Genomic DNA, 24,954 nt, shown 5'->3' with positions numbered 1-24,954 from the left:
CCCTAAAGATATCTTAACAGTATATCACTGTTCTCTGCTTATAATTTAACAGAAAGGCAGACAACAATGGCACAAAGAGATGCAAAATATACAATGCAGCACATTGAAAAATTGGACCAATTACCTTTCACCATGGCTGAGTCAACGTCCACAGAATGGTTAATTCATGGCCATATAACATTGCCAGTAACAACATTCCAATTTCAGTATTGCCTAGAATACTACCAAGTAGGCAGGTATGAAGCGTTGGGAAAGGAATACAACTATGAATCTTAGGAATTACCATACAGATTTAGATGCAGAAATGGGAACACTGTAGTATTTCTCAGCAGTACAGACTGCGAGACTTCGTTAAGTGGGTCTCTAGTTTGCCAGGATATTATGCTACACTGAGCCTGTAACAGTTCAGTTGCAAACTTACCCTGTCACTTAAAAGGATCTCCATCTGCAGTGATTCATCCGGTGTTCAAGCTGCTCTCGAATGGGAGTTACTTAATGCTGAATGATCAAGGTTGTTGTGGGATGCTGCCAGGCATCGCATATCTGGTCACAGTGAGTTCCAGGGTTACTTGTTGTATGCAAGTATTGTTCCTACCAATCCACATAGTCAGGGAGGTGCCACTATGGCCTTCACTGAATGTTTTCCTTATATGGTTTGATTCTCTGAGCAGACTGAAAGACATACTTTACAGAAGAAGGTGGCCCTAACCTCAGTTCGAGAGAATTTTGATCTCCAGGTTGCAGGGTCTTCAGCTGAGATACAGGCTCTAGTCCGAACTAACTTCCCGCTCAATTTTGAGAAATGGTACATTGTATCTGTAACATTCAATAACAGATAACGATGAGGGTCACGACTTGGTATGCGCTGGTAAGCGTTCTATATAGTCCAGTATTTTAACTATTAATGAATTAGGACGCTCTACTTTCTGTGGCCCACCGTCAAGACCACTATCATGCCAAAGAATATAAACAATGAAGAAGGAGCGTGTGCTTCACATCAATCAACAATCAAATATTGTAGTCCGTTTTTTTCAGTTCCAGTTCTTTATTGGCCAGAATGTTTCCAAAAATTCAAATGTTTCGTGATCCAAAATCCAACAAAACAGTCATTAATCCATACAGCCAAATGTTCAAATGATTCGTAATCCAAAACCCAACAAAACAGTAATTGATTCGTACAGCCTACGCATTTCTTCCCCCTTGGGACATCATCAGGGCTGTAAAGTAAAAAACATAATATCACAATCCAAACCATAATAATCATCAGCTTCACCCACCACCTATTAGCTTTGTATTCTAATCAGGCACATTAATTTCCATCTGTCCTGTTGCTAATTCAAATCCCTAAACTTGATACACCCATAGTAATAACTGTACCATTCATGGACCATTCCTCCTCCAATATAAATGCATATTCATGCCTAGCACCCTGCTGCTCTTACATTTATCTCCTGTACCATAAGACATCAGGCCCAATAACTAAAAGGATTTATTGAACGTACCTCCTATAGTTGTAAGCAATCAAAATATGTAAGGAATATTGTAACTTGTTCTTCCTTTCTAGGCGGAAAAGATTGCCTTCCTCTCCGAATATAAAGCGAAATCTGCGTGAAAAAGCAATTTCCCGTCACAAACAGTATTGTAAAACCCCATTTGGTAGTCTACAGGCAAACATATCCTGTGGGGGTGTCTGGAACCAGTCTGGACACCAATCCCTTAGTTTATGTTGTCTAAACGTGCAGATCCTATATAGATTCATAGGAACTTCAAGATACCTTCAGTACAGGTGAATATGGGAAAAGTAATGGAGGGCCTAGAGGTCTTAATGCGTTTCTGGACCAAGCTCCCCTTGTCAGCAATGGGTAGAGTAGCTTTAAGTAAAATGATCCTATTACTCCGTTCTCTTCACGTGATGCAAAACTTGTTCTGTGTACTGCCACCATCGCTCTTCCAACAGATAGATTCCCTGTTGGTGAACTTGGTCTGGAAGGATAAGCGGAGCAGAGTCCGACTGGAGATCCTGAAACTGGACCTTGACCAGGTGGTCTTGGGCTCCCAGATCTCCAACTGTTTTACTTAGCGGGTTTATTGTAATATGCTGCAATGTGGTGCGAAGATGGACCTAACTGGTACAAGGAATTGCTTTCAAGATCCACCAAAGTGTCTAACCTTCCCAAGTTGCTGATGAGCAGTAGTAGGTTACCAAGGGGCACTTTGCTTATTCTTTGTCAGGTGGCCCAAGCATGGTAAAAGGCAGTCATAAAGGTTTTAATGCGGGCCCCTTTGCTCAGCTCCTCCCGATCTGGTAGTGCGACCCTTTATACGTATCTGTGATTCTATGGATGTCACTAGGTGGCCAGAGGAGGGGCTGCCAGAATGCAGGCAATCTCTTTTTAAACTGTACGTTTATGTCAGTGGAGGTGGTTGGAACTCACTATGGCACCAAGCGGAGACAATTTTTGCAATACGCGAGCATATCTCGCACAGCCTCTGAAATCTGGACTTCCATTCCTGAGGAACCAGAGCAATCCCATGTACAGCAGGCAAATTTACACCCCGGTTCCTTCAAGGGCATAATTTTACAATGGAAAACAGCCTTAAAAAACAATAGGCAGACGAAACAACACTGAAGCAGCCACTTGGGATGGAGAGTTGGAGTCACCGCTTACAGATAGGGAATTGCATAGAGCCCAGACACTGGTGCATGAAGTAGCTTGCAACGCCCGATTTAAGTTAGTGCACTTTTACATTCTCTACAGAGCCTATTTGACTCCAAAGTGCTTGCGCAGGTTTTGCGAACAAAGTCCTGGGCACACGTTATGAGTATAAAAAACTGGTATAAGTGTCTCATATTACTTTTAAGTGGTCGAAACCAGTGTCTTTGTTCAAAAGTATTTAATGATGCAACAACATAGAAAGAACCAGCCGACACGTGTTTCGTCACACGAGGGAAGTAGCCCGTGACTCTTCAGGGCTGGGAAGGATACAAGACATTGGGTGAGCAATTAAATACACGGCATTTGAGTTTGTAGCCGGAAAAACCATAACATATCTGTGGGTGAATCCGGATCACCCATGTTACATGGAAACCCTAAGTGAAAAGGAGTGATCAACAACAATGTAATTGTGACTGTGTGTAATGTACAGCTGTCCCTGTGGCCAAAATAGTGACTGTACAAAGGGAGAGAAGATGGCGGAGAAAACGAGTGACATGATCTAAATGGTGGTGCTTGATAGGCCTCTAAATTGTGACTTTGCTGAAACAGTTCATCAATCACTGTATCTGTTGAACAATTAAACATATAACTGAAACAAATATTACTTGACAGTAAGCATAGACCACATAAGGTTGGCATGAGGGGGAAAATTAATGCGGCTGGATAAAACCAGGCCATGAAGTACGTGGTCTGACCTTGGACAGCAACCGAGAGAAATGAGAAGAAGAAAGAATGAAGGCTGTGAATGATGAGAAGGTTATAAAGAAAAAAAGAAGAGAAACACAGGGTTTCATGGCAAGAAAGCAGGTGGACGAAGTTCGCTGAGAAACCAATGCAGAAAAGAACAGTGTAGGAGGGGGTGGGTTTAATTACCTGTGAGGCTGTGTGAAGGGAGATGGCCGAACCTGAGGGAAGGGAGAGAATACAGAGGGCCGGGATAAGACCACTGTGAGGATGCGTAAGAAGGGGCTGCCCGCCTGGCCTATGAGCGTAAAATACACAAGGAACATGGAGGAATGACTCACCACAGGGCCGGTGGGAAATCTAGACCGGCCTGGGAGTCCGAAGAACAACGCGGTCAGCGTCAAAACAATGGGGGTCTGGGCGGCTGTGGATGTAGAGATGCCCAGAGAAAACAGGAGTGCCTGTAGGGAAGGAAGGGGAGTGGAACACGAGGTCAGGAAGGTACTACGACATGAGGGGAATGGTTGTAGTACCACTGGGAGTAAAGACCGCTTACCTGTTAAGGGTGCCGGGCACATCTCAAACTGATGTGGGGGGAGGAGGGGAGTGGGTGAGAATCCCCTGGGGATCGGACTGCTGGAAAGAAGGAGAAAGTGACATGAGAACAAGGTCTGTACGACAGACAGGGGCAGAACCGACTCCGTGTATGACGGACTTACCCTTGGGAAATAGCATGCTCCTGGAGAACAAAAGGGAGAAGAAGCAATCAGGCTGGTGTGCCGAGTGCACAGGAGAGCAAGAAGCTGTGAACAAAACAGGACCGATAATGAGTGGTTGAGGCTCATGGGGACAGAGAACGGGCTGGAGTTGACCAGGCAAGAGGGATGGGATCTTACCCTGTGAAGACAGTAGGCAGAGCGTCCAGTGTCTTTAGAAGGCGGAGGGCAGGTACGCCGGCCGCCTGCAACAAATGTGAATGGCGAAAGGAAAGGTCAGGGCTGGAAGAAGGTCCAGCGGCATGGTTGGTCCGCGGTGAGAAATGCGGCTTACCTTGGTCAGTACAAGGAGAGAATCACACACTGGGTCCGTGTCGAAATCCGGATACGGAAGTCAGTGGATAGAGTGAACCCAGCTTAAGAATCGTAATGGCGCAGGAGGACTAGAACGTCCTTGGGGGAGAAAATGCAAAACATAGAGAACGTGACGGGGCAGACGGGCGCAAGACAAACGGAGTGCACATGCGCAAACGAAGCCCCCAGGTGAGGACTTGCATGTGCAGTGTTCGGCAATGGGGGAGAAGCAGTAATGTACGGAATAAGAACTGCAAGCCTAAGTAAGTTGACCATGCTGGCAGCCATGAGTCACGGACTGGAAAAATGTGCGTGGATCTTGCTGACCACGAAAACTCTATGTAGGCACCAGGCAAGGCTTGTGCAGGGAGGGTGCCTCTCATGGGTGTAAAAAGTTGCTCCTAAGGCAAGGAATGGACAGGGGTGGATACCACAGGTGCGTGTGGGTACTAAGACGAGCATGTGGGAAAAGGAAGCCACTCGTGGGTGATGAGAGTGGCTACTGAAGCACAAGGCATGAAATACACTGTGTAGGCAAAGAAATTAGAGCGAAGAAATCATGGGTGGAGAAAAAGAGCTTCCCCAGGTTCAATGGTGTGGCTGAAGCTGTCAAAACTGTATATGGCCGTGGTGAGGCGGATGTTCTAATAAATGAAGGAAACTAGAGACATGGGCACTCAATGGTCGCCTAAACCAAATCACCCAAATAAAATTACAACCAGCAATGCCGGTGTGGTAACCAATTGAGAATAGCGACAAGGGTGCAAGAAATGCATAAGTCAGCTGAATTGGGGGGATCACTAGTAAGTTGAGCTGACAGATCTAACTAAAAGGGTTAGTACTGTGTAGTGATAAAAGCAACCATAAGGTACTGGGAGCATGAAAATCTACCCCTTAAAAAAAAAAATTTTTTTTATAAAGTACAACAAACAAAGGTGAGAAAAACATTGTTTAGCATAAACAAGGGACATAAGCAGGTTACAGGAGGTTGTGTGTTGAGAGATCAATCTCCCAGGAAGTAATGCAACTCATGGTCTGTGTTTAGGCCGTGTTGTACTGACTGTAGGCGCATGATCCAGGTTGCCTCAAGATGCCTGAGCCTAAGTTCTCTGTTCCCGCCTCCGGCGCTGATGGGCGCGACATCAATTCCGGAGAAGGAAAAGCGTTTCTTAGCCCCTTGGCTGGGGAAGGTGGCAGCATGGACTGCCATCGGGTATCTGGTTTTCGGATTTTGGAGTGCGCCTAATGTGTTCCCCAATACGTTCCTTTAGCGGTCTGATGGTGCTTCCGATGTACCAGCGGTTGCAGGCGCATTCAAGTGTGTAAACCACAAATTTGGTGTTGCAGTTAATATTGAACTTTATCTGGTATTGGTTTTTCTTGACTGCAGTGAAGTTTTTGACGCTGTTCTGAGCAAACCTGCACACCCCACAACACCCACATTTAAAAAATCCTAAAGTGTGTGCTGTGAGCCATGTGCGATTGTGTAAGGTGCTCGGTACACTGGGACTTAGTCTTGATCTGAGTGTTCTGCCACGCCTGTAGGTGACCAGTGGTTTATTGGTGATGATCTCTTTGAGGGTCGTGTCTGCAAGCAGAATGCCTCAATGTCTGTTGAGGCTTTTTCTCATGGCTAGGCCCATGTCGCTATAATCAGTAATGAGTCTTACAGGCTGATTCTGTTTGGTGACCGTTTTTTTGTTGTCATGTAGTGTGCCTTCCCTCTCTGTATTGTGAATTCTTTTCTCTGCTCGGTTGATACAGCGTGCATTGTAGCCTCTGGCCTTAAATCTGTGTTTCTTATCAGACAAACATTTCTGGAACTCCACTTCCTCACTGCAGTTCCTCCTAGCTCTGACGAATTCTCCATAGGGGATCACCTGAATCTGATGGAACGGGTGAGAGCTCTCCGCATGCAAGATGGCATTGCATGATGTTAACTTCCTGTACAAGTGACTGTGTAGTGTGTCTGCCTTGATGTAGAGTTCCACATCTAAGAATGTGATGTTTGAGGTGCTGAATTCACTTGTGAATCTCATCTTCATGTCATTGGAATTAAGATATTCACAAAATTCTACCAGTTTGTGTTGGGACCCTGACCATAGTAAAAGACAATCGCCTATGTAGCGTTCCCAGTAAACTATGGAGTCGACCCATGGTGCCCCCTTGTTGCCCCAGATCCAATTTGATTCTAAGACACCCATGTACAGGTTCGCAAATGAGGGCGAAAACCTAGAGCCCATGGCGACACCTTTGTTCTGTTTGTACCAAACATTGTCGTAAATCAAGTAGTTGTTGTTCAAAATAATGTCCATCATTGTGATAAGCATGTTGGTGTGTTGCCATAGGGAGGCAGGCCTGTTCAGAAGAAAACTGGTAACGGCTTTGAGTCCCAGTTCAGGTTCAATTGTGGTATAGAAAGAAACCACATCCAGGGTGGCTAGAGTCATTCCTGGTTGCCATTGGACATCAGCCAAGATACTTAAGATGTGTATCGTATCCTGGATGTGGAAGGGTAGATTTTTGACCATGGGATTTAAGAAAAGATCCACATATTGCACGAGTCTCTCTGTTGGACCGCCAATACCCGATACGATAGGTCTGCCAGGTGGAAATGCTGCAGGCTTGTGTATTTTGGGTAAGGTGTATAGCCAGGGGTATGCAGGCCTGTGTACCTTCAAATAAAGAAGCTCCTGATCATCAATAAGACCCAATGAGTTCCAGTCAGATAGGCACTTATTGATTTCGGTGGTGAGTCTGGCCATGGGATTATAAGAGATCTGCTCATAGTAGGCGGTGTCTTGTAATTGCCTGTCAGTTTGAGACGTGTCCCGCACCCTTAACAGGTAAGCGGTCTTTACTCCCAGTGGCACTACGACCATTCCCCTCATGTCGTAGTACCTTTCTGAACTCGTGTTCCACTCCCCTTCCTTCCCTACAGGCACTCCCGTTTTCTCTGGGCATCTCTGCATCCACAGCCGCCCAGACCCCAATTGCTTTGACGCTGACCGCGTTGTTCTTCGGACTCCCAGGCCGATCTAGATTTCCCACCGGCCCTGTGGTGAGTCATTCATCCATGTTCCTTGTGTATTTTACACTCATAGGCCAAGCGGGCAGCCCCTTCTTACGCATCCTCACAGTGGTCTCATCCCGGCCCTCTGTTTCTTCTTCCTTCCCTCAGGTTCAGCCATCTCCCTTCACACCGCCTCACAGGTATTTACACCCACCCCCTCCAACTCAGTTCTTTTCCGCATTGGTTTCTCAGCGAACTTCATCCACCCGCTTTTTTGCCATGAAACCTTGTGTTTCTCTTCTTTTTTTCGTTATTACCTTCTCATCATTCACAGCCTTCATTCTTTCTTCTTCCCATTTCTCTTGTTTGCTGTCCAAGGTCAGACCATGTACTTCATGGCCTGGTTTTATCCAGCCGCATTAATTTTACCCCGCATGCCAACCTTATGTGGTCTATGCTTACTGTCAAGTAATATTTGTTGTATCAGTTATGTGTTTAATTGTTCAACAGATACAGTGATTGATGAACTGTTTGTGTGTTTCAGCAAAGTCACAATTTAGAGGCCTATCAAGCACCACCATTCACCGTGTGTTTAGATCATGTCACTTGTTATCGCCGCTATCTGCTCTCCCTTTGTACAGTCAGTATTTTGGCCACAGGGACATCTGTACATTACACACATTCACCATTACATTGTTGTTGATCACTTTTTTTCACTTAGGGTTTCCATGTAACATGGGTGATCCGGATTCACCCACAGATATGTTATGGTTTTTCCGGCCACAAACTCAAATGCCGTGTATTTAATTGTTCACTCAAATGTCTTGTATCCTTCCCAGCCCTGAAGAGTCACAGGCTACTACCCTTGTGTGACGAAACACGTGTCGGCTGGTTCTTTCTATGTTGTTGCATCATTAAATACTTTTGAACAAAGACACTGGTGTCGACCACTTAAACGTAATATGAGACACTTATACCAGTTTTTTATCCTCATAACGTTTGCCCAGGACTTTGTTCGCATTTACCGGGGTTGGTTTCAGGACTCACACATCCATGGGGGTTACAGGGTATTTCCCCCGACCTGGTAGCACCGTGCATACTCTCCATTCCATACAGTACGCACACCAGTCTGATCGCCAAGCTTCCTGATTTATTAAAAACCCTGCTTGCGCAGGTTTTACCCAACACAGCCTGCAAGCTGTGCTAGGTGCGGTGATACCCCAGAAGATTTTGGACACGTTGCATGGGACTGCTTGTGGTTGCAGACGTTTAGGGGTAGGGTACAACAGGAAGTGCCCACAGTGACAAAGGTGGCCGTGGCCCACGCAGCCCGACATTTTTATTTGGGCTGTTGCCCAGGGACATCCGAAGAATGTAGGTGTCCCTGGGCCAAACGCATTTTGGGAGCCCCATTCAGAAATTCAGCTTTTTATGCCCTCTTTGGCCAGGTCACTGACAGTGCACAGGCACACTCGTCCAAATTCTAAATGTGTTTACATCTAATATTCAGGGATAGTGACTTGTATTTTCAATATTGTAACACAGCAGCAGCTCACTAACATTACCGCTAATAATTTCTGTGATGCACTCCCATTAGTCATATGTGAGGTCCTGTTTTGATCTATAAGAAAATGTTATGGATGTTGCTTGAAACAAACACATTTTATCTGAAAAATGTAAGATACTTTCACACATCATCCACGTTAAAAATCAATTAAGAGAGCACCTTTTCAAAACAATCTGTTTAACAATTGTTCAGGGTCATCAGGACAAGACTCTTTGCAGAACAGAGCAGAATATTTCAGGGGGCCCCTTGAAAGGGCGGCGACCTGGGCCAGAGCCCTCTTTGCCACACCTTAAAACGTCTCTGCTGTTGCCTCTTCCCAAAATCAGGTACAAGTTCGCCCAGTTGGGCCTAGTGCTGGCACGGCGACGCACAGCCATACACTGGGCCAGTCCTAACCCACGACTTGTCTTTGCCGAAATACGTGACTCCGAGGCTGGTCTGATTGAGCCGCTGCCGTTCTTTTCCATAGCTCACCTACACCTTCCTAACTAGCGGGACCACCTCTAAAACATACCTGGCCTACACTGATGCATAACTCCCTCACCACCACGTGTCAATAGATGGATGTTTGACTTTTGAATGTGTCCACCCCCCAATTTATGTCCTCACTTGAGAATCCCTTCTGCGGTACCAGGTCTGGAAGACGACATGACTACTGAAAAATTAACAAAACTAAATTATTTAAGGTACGCGCAGCGCTCCGAGGGTATCTGGATTGGCGCTTTAATGTCACCCCGAGTTTTAAGGCGCCTTGAATGCCATTAGACTGGTATTGGATTTGCTCTGTGCCTGTGTATTTGTAAAGAGGGGCTGATCGGGTGTGTTATATGGGAGCTTATTAAATGAAAGGTTAGCGCGTTCATATGCTCTTATTTCAAGGGCCGTTTGGATGGTCTGTGTGTTAATTATGGGAGTACGTTAGATGGTATGTATGTCCCCTGAAGCTGCTCGGATAGTCTGCTTGTGTTCATTATGAAGCAGATTTGATGAACAATCTCTTATTAAAATGCGGTGGATTGATGTCCTGTGTGGTGCAGGTGGCAGGTCGGATTCTCGTGTTTCCCTACCGTAGAAGGTTTTTGTGCGTGTATTGGCGGTCGTGTGACAGGTTTCTGTTTCCTGAGCGTTAGGCTTGTATCGGCTGCAGCCTGATCCCTCTTTGTGTGACAGGAAGGGGGAGGAGCCAGGGAGGCAGCAGGGGAAGGCGGAGTTGGAGGGGCAGCGCTCGCAGGCTGCAGGAGGAGAGAGCCGAGGACCGAGCAGCATCCATCCTCTGCCCCCACCCCGGATCCGGGCCCAGGTAAGCGAGAGGCCTGGCGTGACTCGATCACTGGCCGGGGCTGTCCCCATCTTGTATCATCCACCATTTCCGAACCATCTCCGCGGAGGTGGGCGGAGGTGCGTTGTTTTTTCTATGGCTGCATTTTATGATGGCGATTGCAGTGTCTGTGCGGTTAAGCCCACCCTTCCGATCTATTTACCCATCAGTTTATCCCTCGCCCCGACTCACGTCACCTTCTCGACCAACGCTCTCATGCCCACTTACACCATTTTCCTCCCCCGAAAACCCTCCTCCGCCCCCACTCCTTGTCTTTCGCAGCTGTGTTTATTCTCTCGCTTGGGTGATTTCTGAACGTTAAACCCCCGAGATGATCACATGGCAGATATCAAACCCCAAGAACTTACAGCTGTCACGGACCCTCTCCAAATAGCGTCACTCCCCCATGCCCCCACTCAGAGAGGGGGGCTCTGTCCAGATGGCAGGTGCACGGGCCGGCATCTGCGCCCTATCTAGCCTTCTCTTCACTGTGTGAAATGTGCCCGTTATAACCACCGGCTAAGTGTTCAACTACTCATCCACCGTCACACTCATTCATCATCATCCCATCACCCTTCATCCGTGAATCTTGCCACATCCACCAATCATTCAGCGTACCGCCATCCAGCCCACCCCATCCTCACACCACACCTACTACTAACTTGGCATCTTCTCTATTAGCTACCCAGCTCTACCCCTCCTCACCCCAACCATCGCACCACTCATCTACCCTGATCTTGGCCATCCTACCCACCCATCCTTTCCCCCACCCGTTCACAATCCTACTACCCCTATGTCTTCCACCTAAAGTCAAACTTCGACATACCGTTCCTCCAACCACCCACCCAGAAATCACACCTGACCTGTAATCCAACCTCCTTCATTCAACCCAGCCATACTCTAACTAACCTGTCCGACTAGCGGTCTCACCCTGTCACATCATGCCACCAGCCCACCTCAACACTCCCGCTCCACCACTCACCCACTCTGCCACCTTGCTATGCTGCCCTCTCACTAAACCATGCTGCTACGCATGTATCTTTGCCACCCACACATTTACCATTTAAAACTGTCATCCCACCTCTGGCCCCATTATAGCCATTAGAAGCCTCCACACCACTGAGAAAGGGAGCGTGAGGATGGACCGTGAGTAGCATTTGCACCACGACAGGGTGGTTTGGAGAGACCAGAGGCTCCATGCCCACCCACCCCGCCCCCCCTCTTGAGGTAAGGTCTCCTTTCTTAGTCTGGAGACTATTCTGCCCACTAGATGTACTTTCTCCTGCAACTTCGAATTCTGTCTTCTGCTGACTGAGGTCGACTTTTTCTCCTCTGGCCAGATATATTTACTTCCAGCCTAGAGTCTGTAGTTCATTATTAGCTGTTCCTTAATTCTTTTTCTCCTCTACTCGTTCTTATTTTCATGTCTAACTAGTTCTCATTCAGGGCCAGTCTGAATTTGACTCCTTGATCTCGGTGCCTATTGCTTCTTACGCCTGGGAGGACTAACCGAGTAGCATCAAGTGTGAGAACTAGCAGCAAGAATTCACGGTTATCCCATAGTCCTGTTGACAGGCTCATTGACACATCATGGCAAAGAGCAAGCGAAAGAGGAAGTCAACACAGGGGGCTGATACCATGGTGCAGAATGGGAAAAAATTGATTTGCATCATGCGAGGAAGGGCATGCTGCGTATATACCAGAGAGAGATTTGAAGAACGCTGCAACCCTAAGGATTTCACCTCAGTATGGAGTCACGTCTTCTGTGTCTCAGCACATGCGGTGGGGGAAGGTCTCAGAGGAGCATTCAAAGACAGTCTCAAGGAATCTCTTATGAGGAGTCCAGGGACTGAAGTGCCGGGAGGTGAAGCAGTGCAGGGAATTAGAGACCTGTGCACCAGTTTGTAGCTATAAGATTCCTGCCTGAGCATGGGAAAAGCCCATACTGCCAGAAGTAGCGTCACATGTGACCTGCAAGCCAGGTGCTTCACAAAGGGCCATATCATCCATAATGAACTACAGAAACAGTCGACAGTGGGACCTACATAAATATGGCCTGGCAAAATGACCATTGGAACCAGTGAGCGTTGGCCACATGATTTCTCAATCTAATATATGGCTATGGGTGGGATCTAGCAGATGCTTGGACCTTGTGCCTCTGAGAGTTCAACGGAGTGCCTCTCTGATCACCCATTGCCTCAAGGGTAGACTCTTACACAGTGGTGTTGATGAGACCTGTGGTCTTTTTACTGTGCTTTCTGTATGTGCTTTTGTGTAATCTGTTTGCTCAGGTCTTTATTTGCCACCCCTTCCTGTAAAATACCTTTTTTCACATAGGTCTTGTGAAGGATTATGTGTTGGGGCTACGGAGGGTCCTAGTGGGTCGTCTCCATTTAAGACCCCGGCCCCCTGGCAGCTCGGCTTGCTCTTTAGAGGCGGAATCTGGCTACTACTTCCCACAGCACACTCCCACCCTCACGATGAGACACCAGAGACCAGTAATGGCTGCCAAGTAGCTATGATAGGAGCTAGCAAAGAAAGCTCGTTATCAGACAAAGTTCATGTTGAAATTGAGACCAAATCCATATTCCCGGGGAAACTCATATCCTTAAGGCGATCTCTCATTTCAAATTATCAAGATCACTTGCACGCAGTTCATTGTCTCCATTTTGCTCCCGCCCATAAGGAATCCCTTCCCAGGCGTAGGGGTCCGTCCTTTTTAAAGAGTTTTGATTCCCCATTATGAATCAATGCTTGTCACACCTCATCAGTTTCCATCGTGACACCTCACCACTGACCACTATGCCTATCCAGCCCCACCACATCCATCCCCTGGTTCACTTAGGCTACTAACGGTCACCCGGTCAACGGTGAGTTATTGGTGAGTGATAGATCAGGTATTATATTTCCCTGTCAGTATGTTTACCCTGTGCGTAGTACTGCTGGGCCTCATTACCCTTCCACGCTTCTACTTTACCTAATGCAAGATCCGCTCCTGTAGTAACCCTCCTCCTTCCTAATAAGTTCCTCTCCAAAACACGTTTCTTATTCTGCTGCAACTCTTCTTTTGAACGAGTTGAACGACTAGAAGTTGGAAGGGACAATGATATCACCTCACATCACAATTACCATGGTACTTTTCTTTCTCTTTGTGTTAAATGGTCAAGTCCCAAGCACTAAGTCGGTCACTCAGATCTCAAATGTGGGGTTCCATCTGCGTCTCATCTTGTTGTTTCTACTTCTCCTTTTCTCAACCACTTCTGAGATTGTGACGGTGAAGTCAATGATGTGCTGCAATGTGATGGTGATTGTCACAGAGAGGCTTATCAGCAGAGTGACTAGTGAGAAGCTTGTTAAGGTGTGCACGATACATGATATTATTCGTAGGAAATCAGATAATGTCAGTTTCTGGTCCATGTACGCTCTTCCCTGATTTTGATGATTTTTTACAGTGTAAAAGGTAACACAAATATTAATAATACTGATAATGCATATAAAAGAGTGCTTCTATGCTCAGACGCAGCAAACGAAAGAGGAAGAAGATGGAGGAGAAGGGGGCTTTTATGGGATTGCAGAGTTCTGATTTCATTGTGAAGTCATTTAGTGTGCTATATCTTGGAATTTTAAAGTGTTTGCTGCTCAGAAGTTGTGAATAAGAGTGAATGCATAATGCTAATCTCCTGCCTTGCCATAAAACCCACCCATTAAGGCAGGTACCAGTTGGCCATCTCCCAAGCTGTAGAGATGAGCATGGACTCTTTCCGACGGTGATTGGCACAATCCTCCAGTTAGAATGTGTGAAGGTTTCTCCACTTGTTTGGTGGCTTCAGAGATTAGGTATCTAGCTATTCCTTCTTCCAAAAGTAGTTTGAAATCCACAAACCACACTTTTTCTTTTTTTATAGCCAATATAACAATGCAAAAATGACTGACATGGGCCTCCTGTGTGCATTGTGGTTCAGCACACCGTAACCTGTGCGAAACTCACACCACCAGTCCTTTCTCAGTGAATGGCAGCTCCAAATTTACCTTCATGATGGGAGCATGGTCTTTCCTAAAAAGTAGGAAGGAGCAGGCCATTGCTTCAAGGCAACCTACAAGTCTGTTGTTCCATGGCTTCTGCCCCACTACTAAAGATATTTAACTTCGCTATATGGAAACGCATCTTCTCTCCTTTTCTACTAATTTTCCCCCCACTGTGCCTGAAACCTTCCATTTCCTCTGTTGTTCTTGACATAGCCGAGTAGCTAGGGAAACATGGCTGAGGCTGGCTGAGACAACTCTACAAAACCCCTTGATCATTTGAATTCAGAATTTCCTTTGCCTGGCAGCCAGGAAAGAGATGGAAACACCTTGGAATTACTCTCTGCTGGATGGAGGATAACTTGATTTCTGAAACTTGTATTTTCATGGTTCTGAGTTCCTGACGTTCCCTAAAATTGGAAAAGTTTCTTGCCCCTTCACCATGCACTTAGGCATTCGTCTGAAGTAGTTGCATAACAATGTTGCTATTGGCCCTCATAAAAGTAGGAAAATAGGCCCCTCATCTGCACTTTGGTAGTCAAAGACAGCCATTTATGGATTCCACAGGGCCCCTCGAGACTACGGGCCCGGATGCTGTTGTATTATTGGTAATTAAAGCACTCATTTGCACTACTAGGAGCACATGTCCAGAATGAGCTTGTGTCAGGGCCACAACCTTGCTGGTAGCTGCTTATCCCCGGATACCCTCTTGGGTGATTAGCACGCTATACAAATCAATCTAACATAGCATAACATAACAAGACCAGAGCCAGGCCTGGATGCTTTCCAGTTAAAAACTTCTGGGAAGAAGGAGCGGCTGAACTGCGTAGTATAAAGAGAAGAGTGGCGCAGCCCCTGATCACGAGGAAGGCCAGCGCCAGACCCCGCGGACTGAAGCTCTTTGGAGCTATAAGGACTTTGCAGCCCATCTAGACTGAAACCCACCAAAAATAAACGGCAAACATCAGGGCCCATATTATGTATTTGCACACTGCCCTGAGCCAGTGTGCACCTTTAAATGGGTGATCCAGGTACAACTGGGTCAGTGCATCCTGTTGCTTTTAATTTGTTGCCCTCAGTGCAGCTGCAAACTCGCACCCGGTCTAGGGAATGCACATTAGTGAAAGGCAACACCCAGGCTGCATTTGAAAGGAGGGCAGAGATTCTCCAGCTGCTGGGTGCAGTGACGGTATCTGGTGCCACGGACTGTCGGGGGGGAGGAGGGGGTCCCATGAGACCACATTTCCCCCCTTTGAAGGTCCACCATTGTCTGAGCCATCTTGGTAGCCCATACAATTCTGGGGGTTCATCCATTAGGTTGGCGTTAAGTAATGGACCCTAAATCCTGGATCCCAGAACCAAATAGTGGGTTGGTAATGGTGGGTCCAGTGGGTGGCCTAGTCCCTGTGGTTCCCCCTGTTAAATAAAATTTGGACTGTCACTGGCCCGTTCTGAGACACTGGCTCCTGAGCCAGTACCCGCAGAGGATGTTGCACCCTGACTGATTTCCCATCCCAGCGACTGTTCTAGGTGTTCCGGAACCCCTGAATGTCAAATTATTTCTAACCCTATTACATTTGGCCACCAAAACATTTGAGAATTTGCCATTGGCACCTGGTATACTTTGGGACCCGGTTAAAGCTCTCTTTCAGTGTGTGAATCTCAGTCACACAGGCTCTAGCCAGGTACCTGTCCCCGTCGTGTACCAAAGGCTCGCGACACACGAGGCAGAGGGAAGGTGTGTCAAAGCAAACTTGCTGCTTTCTTTCTGACACCTTTGCATCACTGACCTACATGAAACGCAGATACCACACAGGCAGGGCCGGCTTTAGCGCTGGTGGCGCCCTGTGCGACAATGTTTGTTGGTGCCCCCCCAATGACCACCTCCACCACGGATTCTCTCACTAGCACCCTTTAACAGTGAACAAGTCTCCATAACCACACTCTCTCAGATGCATTGAATTAGTTATATAGCGCCACTCATACCAGTATAGGGTGTCCGAGCACTTTGCATCACACTCACATTACACAGAGACAATCAATCATACCTGTGTAAATCAGTGTATAGGAAATGTTTACATAAGCCAAAGGACTAAAAGTGTAGGAGTCACATGTCATCCATACTGGTAGGCAGTATAGTTTAGGAGTGCTTGGTGTGGAGAAGCACAAACGCAGAGTCGAAAAAGAAACAGCATAGTTGGGAGTTTTCTTTAATAATAAGAATCGATTTCTAGTCAAATTAACCCTTTACGCAACATTAATCAATGTTCTAATAATATATACTTTGCAGTGTGTATGCAGTTCTGGGATGAAAGTTAATAGCTCACTATTCTATATTAGGACTTTAAGTTATAAATTGCAAGTAACAAAAGGATGTCTCTTTTGAAAGCAGTAACCTGCTGATCTGTTTACATCATACGCACTCTGTAATCTACTAGGTACACGTTCTTTGCAGCAGGCATATTAACCCTCTGCACTAACTTCACCTAAAAGTCAAAACCTCAACTATGCAAAATGCTGATCTCTCCCCAGGAAGATAATTCATCACACGAGTTCTCTTGACATTTATAGCGCTTCCTGGGCCCTGAGACTTTACTGCGCCATTCTGTATCCCGACCGTCGCCTCCTCGAGAAAGAACCGACTGATGAGAAGGGTCAGTGTCTGAAGGGCGGGCCCTGGGTGTTCGAGTGGAGTATACAAGTACTTGTGGATTTGGGAGTGCCCTCCACTGATACTGCTCAGTTTGGACAATTGCAGCCCAGAGATTAAAACACATGAAGAATGGAATGCGGGTTGCTTTATTAATGCTCTGTTCAGAAGCATTTGTACACTTAAGCGAGCTTGTTGTGATGGGCCTGTGCATCCATGGGGGCTGCTTGCCAACTACGCCGCGAGCAGGGCAGGCCACAAGAGCTGTGTCCCAACCCCTCGTGCACGCTCCGAGTCCTCGAGCCCCAACGTGTGTGCTCCTCTGTACTTGTGTTAACTCTGTACGCTGGCAGAGTCAGTGCCCACCATTCAATCAGCAACATGGTTCTTTGGACGTTCTGGAAGGTTCTTTCCAGCAACCACTGCATCAGAGTGCCAGGAGGGCTGGAACGATTCCTGCCCAGTTCCGGTGTCGTGTCTGTGTGAACAGGAGCCCCTAAAAAATAAACCCTAATCCCATTTTAGGCTTTTACAATGAGCATGTTTGCTGAGCTTTGACAGTCAATTGCGCATCTGAACTCATGCAGGACAGTCCCTTTCAACAGTACCTGCATGCACAGAAGCAGAAAGAGTTACTGCAGGGAGATAAGATAGCGCTACGAGGACACTTGGAAATAGATCTTCACCAAGAGATGAGCACTATCCCGGAAGAAGCCCTGAGTTCTTCCCACTTTGGGATTTTATTTTTGAAACTAAAAAAAACATTGTAAATTCGCAGTATGGGTCCATCATGTTGAAGGAGCCGCCCATTCAACTTACAATGCATTGACAGGAACTGCTGTGATAAGAGTACCTGCCAATGCTAGAAATGTCCGCTCAGCCAGCTGGCATTTCTAAATTTGGTGGGCGGCACCTAATTCGGGGCGACAGAATAATCAACTTCATCGCCTTGGCGAAGGAAAGGACCACCCACAAATTTTTGAATTGAGCCCTAAGATAGTATTCCCTCTCTGTCTCTGTGGCCGGGGTTTCCTCTCCTCAGGATGGCGCTGATGCTCTATAGGGGTCCACCTCTCATCTGCCCCCAGTCCGGAAGACGTATTACACACACGGACTCAGGAGACAGGTGAGGGAAGGAAGGGGAGGAACAGCTGGGAAAGGGACCTGGAAAGACACAAGCACACCATAAGACAAACGGTACCTTTTACACCCCTGACCTGATACCCAATCCCCTCTCTTAACTCTCTCACCTGCCACCTCCTCCAGCCCCTCGGAATGAAGTCGCTAGGCCCGGAGGGTACCCGTAATCCAGTTAAGGGGGGGCACTGGATAACGGTCTCTGGTCTAGGGCGTGACCAGCAGAGGGTCACTCAGGAAATGGTGCACAGTACCTCTGGGAGAAAAGGGCAGCACTTCCTACCAGTGCTTAATGCTCCAGAGTGCACACAATAACAGGGTCACAAATCGTAAACAAAAGGATGTGCCTCTCTGAAGGCAAAAGGCGACAGGTTGTCTTGACAGTACTCACGGTTCAGAAGTACATGGGCCAACAAACGGAGGAAGGCGCTGCCACTCTGAACCCGGAACTCCGTGGGCAGAGGAGCGCACCGTTCGCGCTGCGACTCTGAACCCGGAACTCCGTGGGTAGAGAAGCGCACCGCTCGCGCTGCGACTCAGAACCCGGAACTCCGTGGGCTGAGGAGCGCTTGAGCAGTTTCCAGGAGCCCGGACTTCTTTGGGCGGAGGTTCTCTGGTGCCGTCTTCCGGAGCCCGGTACACCTGGAGCGGTTTTCAAAGCGGGAGCGAAGGTTTCTTTGTTCGGAGGGTTGAAGGGTTATCGGAAAGCCGAGGCAGAAGAACAACCAGGAATCATCGGCACCGCCCTCTGGGCGCGTTGGGTTATATCCGCTTTGCCATGCATAACATGGGTCACGTGGGGCGAGCTCACCCGAGCATTATGGGGAGTGTGGTTCGAGCAGAGTCCGTATTACGAAACAGGAGTTCGCGGTAATGCGAGCAGCGCGTCACCAGTTCCCGGTTCATGACACTCTGATCTATGGTGTCTTCCAATGGCCAGAAAGCAAGCAGTGAAAAGGGACTCAGCGTGAGGGGAAGAGAGAATGTTCTGAGTTCAGTGACATAGGAAGGAATATCGCTGCTGGAATCACAAGTAGGAGTTGGAAGATGGAGCTAGAGCGATGCATTTAAGTCAGGATTTTACACATGCAGTAAGCCCCTGTGGCACTTCATACAACTACACAAGTTTCTGTGGCTTCCAGCCAGTCAGCGTCTTCCTCTTGCCGATCTTTGACAAAACTGTCCCTTTAATGGATAAAATACAATCTGATCTTGTGAAATTGTAACCCAACTCTAACTTCTTAATCCCTTCAGCGCTCATGACGGAGCCACTCCGTCATGAGCCACGGGTGCCGTGTGCTCATGACGGAGTGGTTCCGTCATGCTGCGGCCGTTGGCCGCCGCTCCTTCCACGCTGCGCTGATTCCCCGCCTGTGCAGGCGATTAGCGCAGTGGGCGGAGTCATGATGGAACCACTCCGTCATGAGCACAGCTCAACCGTGGCTCATGACGGAGTGGCTCCGTCATGAGCACAGCGCCACCGCGCTGTCCCCAAACCCCCCCCCAGCGCTGCGGCGGAATTCCCGCCGCAGCGAAGGGGTTAAATGGCCACTGTCCTAAATCCGAATGACTGCAGAGATTGCACCATTGGTTCTCAGGTTGAATAAATTAAGTTGATAAGATTAAAACCCTTTGATACTCCGCGTCCATTAGATCAATTTTCCAAAGTTGGGAGGTCTAGAAGAAGCGTCTGAGTAAACTAGTACACAGCCCACCCAGTGAGTCACACAGTAAATCACAGAAATTGTCTGTTCTGTAACAATAGCACACAGATAATTCCAGAACAATGCATTTACGAACACGCACACGCATATTCATAGGTGATCACAGTGGAGTCCTGCAAGCAATCAGAGGGCAGCAGCGTAGACAGTCATCGTTCAGTCATACATAGACAGATGCACGGGCAATGACAGGCCAGTACACACAAACACATCATGTGACCAAGAGCGATTGCTTTGAAAGTGTTTTGCAAAATATTCAGTGTATAGGGGTTTGAGCTGCCTCTTAGGGTGATTGAGGCTTCACTTATGCAGTACTGCAGACGTTAAGATGCCTGTTTCCTCAGCAACTAAAATCAAAGGATACCACACCGACCAAGAGGCTCTGCACTAAGAAGTCTCTCAGGTAGCCAGACCGTGGAATGAGGGCTCCTACACCACAACAGGGGAGGCAGAGGTCTCCAATATGGTGTTTGGTCTGGGACCACAGTCTTCAAAATTCAAGGAGTCTTGATGCCGTGCGGGACTCGAAGCGGTGCATTGAAGGCTCAGGGTTCGTACATGGAGGGCTTAGGGTTCAACAGATCTAGGGGCATAAAAACTGGAAGTTGAGGCTTTTGACCCCATGCATACTCTGGGATGGAATGCTGTCACTGGGAGCTGAGGGCTCTGATGAGCCTATGGACATAGAGACTGACCTGAGGGCATGAATGGCGCACTAGGGCTGAAGCCTCACACCTTAGAACATCAATGTTGGGGTCTATTGAAGCAGTAACTGCCGATATTACGTGTTATGGCAATTACTGGTCACTACCACACAATCATGAGTTCGACCTTTGGAATCAGGAATCACTGGAAATCTGTGTGTTGTGCATACATTTCCTCATGTTTACCTATCCTTCTTCCCAAATAAATTCCCCCTGCTTTTCACTGGGGAAATATGTCAGAGGAAAATGACAGAAGTGTGGGATTTCTGCGCAACATATAATTCTCGTTAGACTATAAATTTACTTTTGCGGCTGAATCAGGATTTCAGGAAGTTCACAATGAGAGCTTCACCTTAATTGATCCTCCAACCAGGCATAGTAGAGTTAACTCTTCCATGGAACGTGCCATTGACCTCTATTGAAGGTAAGTACAGTGTCCCTAACATGTTGGGAAACATGACCTTTGCCAACATCAGTGCTTTAGATGGGCAGGTACTACCCAGCACTTCTCAGGAGTAAACAGGCACTCTAAATAGTGAGTACCTGCACTTCTATATTTCAGTTTAAAGCACTTCCCAACATATATCGAGATGGGCACTGACAATCTGTCCCCATTTTGCAGATACATTTTAACTGCCCAAAGTTGGTGTTTACAATTTCCTTCTTACAACAACAATAATGGTGAAATGTCACCAAGCATTTACCCTCCTTCCCTAAAATGGCTCATTGCAAGATGGTGAACCCCACTTTGGTTGAAATGCCTCTGCCCTCATGGCAGAGAACTCGAGTAGAAAATCTGCCAGTCAAACTCTAAACAGGCTTTCCCTCCCTGGGAAGGGTCTGTTGCCTCCCTCTGAGAGTCTGCTGGTTTCTGTGACAGTGTCCTCAGTCACTGGGGTATGGTCAGTCTTTTGGGAGGTTATTCATCACCTTTAGTCCTTGAGATGAGCCTGTCTGTGTGATAAGGTTGGTGCTATCACATTCTCCCTCTGGGGTGTGATTTGTGGCATTCTCTTCAGTCTCTGGGGTGTTCTTTGTGTGACTGCTGTGAGTCTCTAACATGGGATGTATGACATCACTTTCAGTGTCCAGTTGAGGTCAGATCACCTCATAAATGCGGCCTGTGGCCTCCCTTGGGCCCGCCTCTCAGGTGCGTCATCCCGTTCATGCTCAGTGTTTGACTTGACCTATCTGTGTGTTCCAGACTCTTGCTGCCGGGGTGGTTGCACGTGCGGAAGCACACGCAGGCGTCATGACCACTCACGTGACCTTGGAGGATGCGCTGTCCAATGTGGACCTCTTGGAGGAGCTGCCGCTACCGGACCAGCAGCCATGCATCGAGCCGCCGCCCTCCTCCATCATGTACCAGGTAAGGATGGTTATGTGGTTCAATGTCGCTGTTTAGTATGTACAGAGCACTTTGATTCTTGCAGTGTGTCCGTAGCTGCATCCCATTTGCACCCAGCCAGGTGCTGCCCACCTGATGCTCTGCCAGCCCCGGTGCAGCTCATGCAGCGCACCCTATCCAGGCACACCAATGCGTCAGGGCCGGCTGGAGGTATAGAGGGGCCCTTCTTAGACCCTATGAACATGTTTATGCCACCTTCCAAGGACACGCAGTAGCAATAAAAATATATAACATGAAAACAAGCACATTCTACAAAAGACAATATAAACAAGCCATACAATTAGTAGCACAGTACGAGCATTGGGGTGGGGAACAAGGTATATTTCGAATGCTATCAGCCTGATTCTAGCCGCAACTCGGTCTCTTCCTCACGTGGAAGGAAGTTGTCTCCCGATGCCAGGGACCCTTTCAATTGAAAGGGACGAAATGCCCTGCCTCTGCCACTGCAGTTCAGGCACACCCACCCATTGAATGGACGTGGGCTCTTCCGTGGAACCCTCTGTGTCGTGGGACTTTGGACCAAACTGATCATGGCTGCAGACATGGCACTACTTGATTGGTGGGTAGAGCACATCTCAGCCTAGATCCTGTGAGTAACAGAGCAAGGCCAGTGTATGCCACTGTGTATAATTGTTTGTCTGTGGGTAGCACTTCCCGGTGTATGTGAGAAGCAGCCCTTAATGCTACTGATTAACATGTGACTGCTCTGTGCTTAATTTGAGCCGGAGGTTGCAAGTGCGGCCTACTGGGACTTATTTTTGAGGACCACTGCTTATTTTTCCTCATCTGACTTTGACCCAGAGCAAGAGAGAGAAAGGCAGAACATGGAGAAAGAAGGAGGACGAGACATAGAGAAAATAGTGACAAAGGGAGAAATTAGGATGAAAAATAACATGCAAGATTGAAATAAAGAGGCAGAGTGTATGGTGGGGGATTAGAGAGGCATGGGGTAGAGTAAACACTAAGCAGCCCTTGTATTCGTCAACCCCAACATTCTGCAGGGCTCCAGCTTCCAAGCATAGGTTTGGACTTCTGCATTTATGGTTTTTTTTTAAACAAATTAAGCACTGGTAGATGTCAATAACAAGCACTCCTCGATGCCTGTGAGTTGTACACTTCGATGCCCCTGAGTACCATGTCTTTGTCTAGCACTCATGAATACTTGTGAATTGTGCGTCTACGTACCTCAGAGTGAGGACTCTCAGAGGCCTGCTTGTAGCATTCCTGGATGTCAGTATCGCTCCTGCACCTTAGCAGCGTTTGTTGATGTTGGCACCTGGCATGTTAGTATGTCTGTAAACCAGAATTCTTGGTTAACTATAATTGGCATGTACACATGTGTATAGCAACCCTGAAACCCTCCATGTGGTATTCCTGTTCGTGTGGGAGGCACGCCTGACTTCCTATGATTATCATTTACAGATGCCCCTTCATAGACTCCTGATTGTCTGGCGACAGTAAGCTTGGTTTTCTATGAAGACATTGTCATATTTTGCTGTTATTAGCATGGAAAGAGGCATGTGATTAGTACTCGTGTATGCCTGGGTGCCTGTGTGTAACCTGGAATGATACACTGAAGCACCAGGGGTGCTACTCGTATGTATCGCCCCAGGGAACTACTTGCAGTTAGTGGGTAGCATATTTGACTTGTAAATGTCTTTAGGGTTGGAAGCATGGATGTCGTTGTGTTTTCTGTCCCTTAGTTGAGGTTCTGTTACTTGCCTTGAAGGGTTTAAGTTTTTGTTTTCTAACAGCCTCTGTGTTAGTCCTCCCAGTGGCATATCACATGCCCCTGCAGCCCCTGCGGGGTAGGGGGCAACCAACCAGGGGGCCCACCCCACTTCAAGGGAGCCCCATTCAGTCCAAGGTCAATGAGTATCTAGGGAATATGAGAGGTTCTGGGTGACATTCTGCAGGAGTGTCATATCAATTTATGTTACTCAGCTGAGTCCTCCATCATGCTTCCTGGCTCATCAGCCAGCTATGGGGTGGCAATTCCAATGCTTAATTTGACCTGGTTGTTTCTGGTGCTCGGCACCGGCACCTAATTGTCAACACTCGTACTTATGACAGTCTACCACATGGTGGCGCTGTCTACCTAATATAGAGGAAAGGACTACAACAGTTGCTTATCCCTTTAATATACATTAAAAATGACTAATACCTGCAGCCCAAGCCATACTCTTCTTGATTATGACATTTTTGTTTCTATATGTCTCTGCTCCTTAAGCATTTGTAAAGTGCTCTCATACCCGCAAGGGTCATGTTTACGCTATATAAAACTGTCAAATAAATAAATACATTGTTATAGTTTTGGGGGCCTGGAATAGTCACACTTGTATGAGTGTGATGGTTACCAATTGTGTTTGTGGTGTCATTGGTGGCCCTGGCACATGCAGTGGGTAGCGCAAGCTGCAATCGCCTCCTGACGAGGGCCCTGGCACTTATTTTTTTTTACAAATTAAACACTGGGCCATTGGGCACGTTTTTGACCCGATTTAGAGCTTTCTGAACCATGACACTGCTGAGCGTGGAATCAGGTGTGGCTACTGTGAGAACAGGATGTTCTCGTGTATACTTCCTGTTCATGTGTGGTTTTAGTGAATCTGCGTCTCGCAAAGCACATATAGGTAAACAGCAAAAAATAGCTTGATTCTTCTCATTGCACAGGAATGATTAAATGCTCATCAGTCATATCAGTTTTGGCTTGCAATTGATACGTGAACAAGTAAATTATTGTATAACAGCACCGTGTGTCAGTACTTGCACCAGTTGATAACAGCATTGTCTCAATATTAATTTCAATGTGTCGCGTATTGCTCAACGGTGTCTGTTTGTTTAACTGTGCGATGCCTCAGAGTGCATCAGTGTGTGCCTGTCTTTGTATTAGAATGACAGTATAGCAGTAGTATTTGCATTCAGTAAGGGGTGCCAGCATTTGT

The 24,954-nt window shown here is 47.2% G+C and overlaps 1 protein-coding gene across 2 annotated transcripts in view; it reads left to right on the top strand.

Annotated features, from left to right (window-relative positions):
• The first annotated feature begins 10,245 nt into the window (after nucleotides 1-10,245).
• The window catches only part of CYFIP2 (cytoplasmic FMR1 interacting protein 2), a 172,505-nt gene continuing 157,796 nt past the window's right edge, over nucleotides 10,246-24,954 (top strand). For both annotated transcript variants that reach the window (XM_085617604.1, XM_085617605.1), the window contains exons 1-2: nucleotides 10,246-10,351; nucleotides 21,809-21,973. In XM_085617604.1, coding sequence (XP_085473730.1) covers nucleotides 21,857-21,973 — 117 coding nt within the window. In that variant the 5' untranslated portion in view covers nucleotides 10,246-10,351; nucleotides 21,809-21,856. The remainder of the gene's footprint in view (nucleotides 10,352-21,808; nucleotides 21,974-24,954) is intronic.

Source organism: Triturus cristatus, chromosome 7 (assembly GCF_964204655.1).
Source record: "Triturus cristatus chromosome 7, aTriCri1.1, whole genome shotgun sequence".
NCBI lineage: Eukaryota > Metazoa > Chordata > Amphibia > Caudata > Salamandridae > Triturus > Triturus cristatus.
This window is presented reverse-complemented; position numbering and strand designations above follow the sequence as displayed.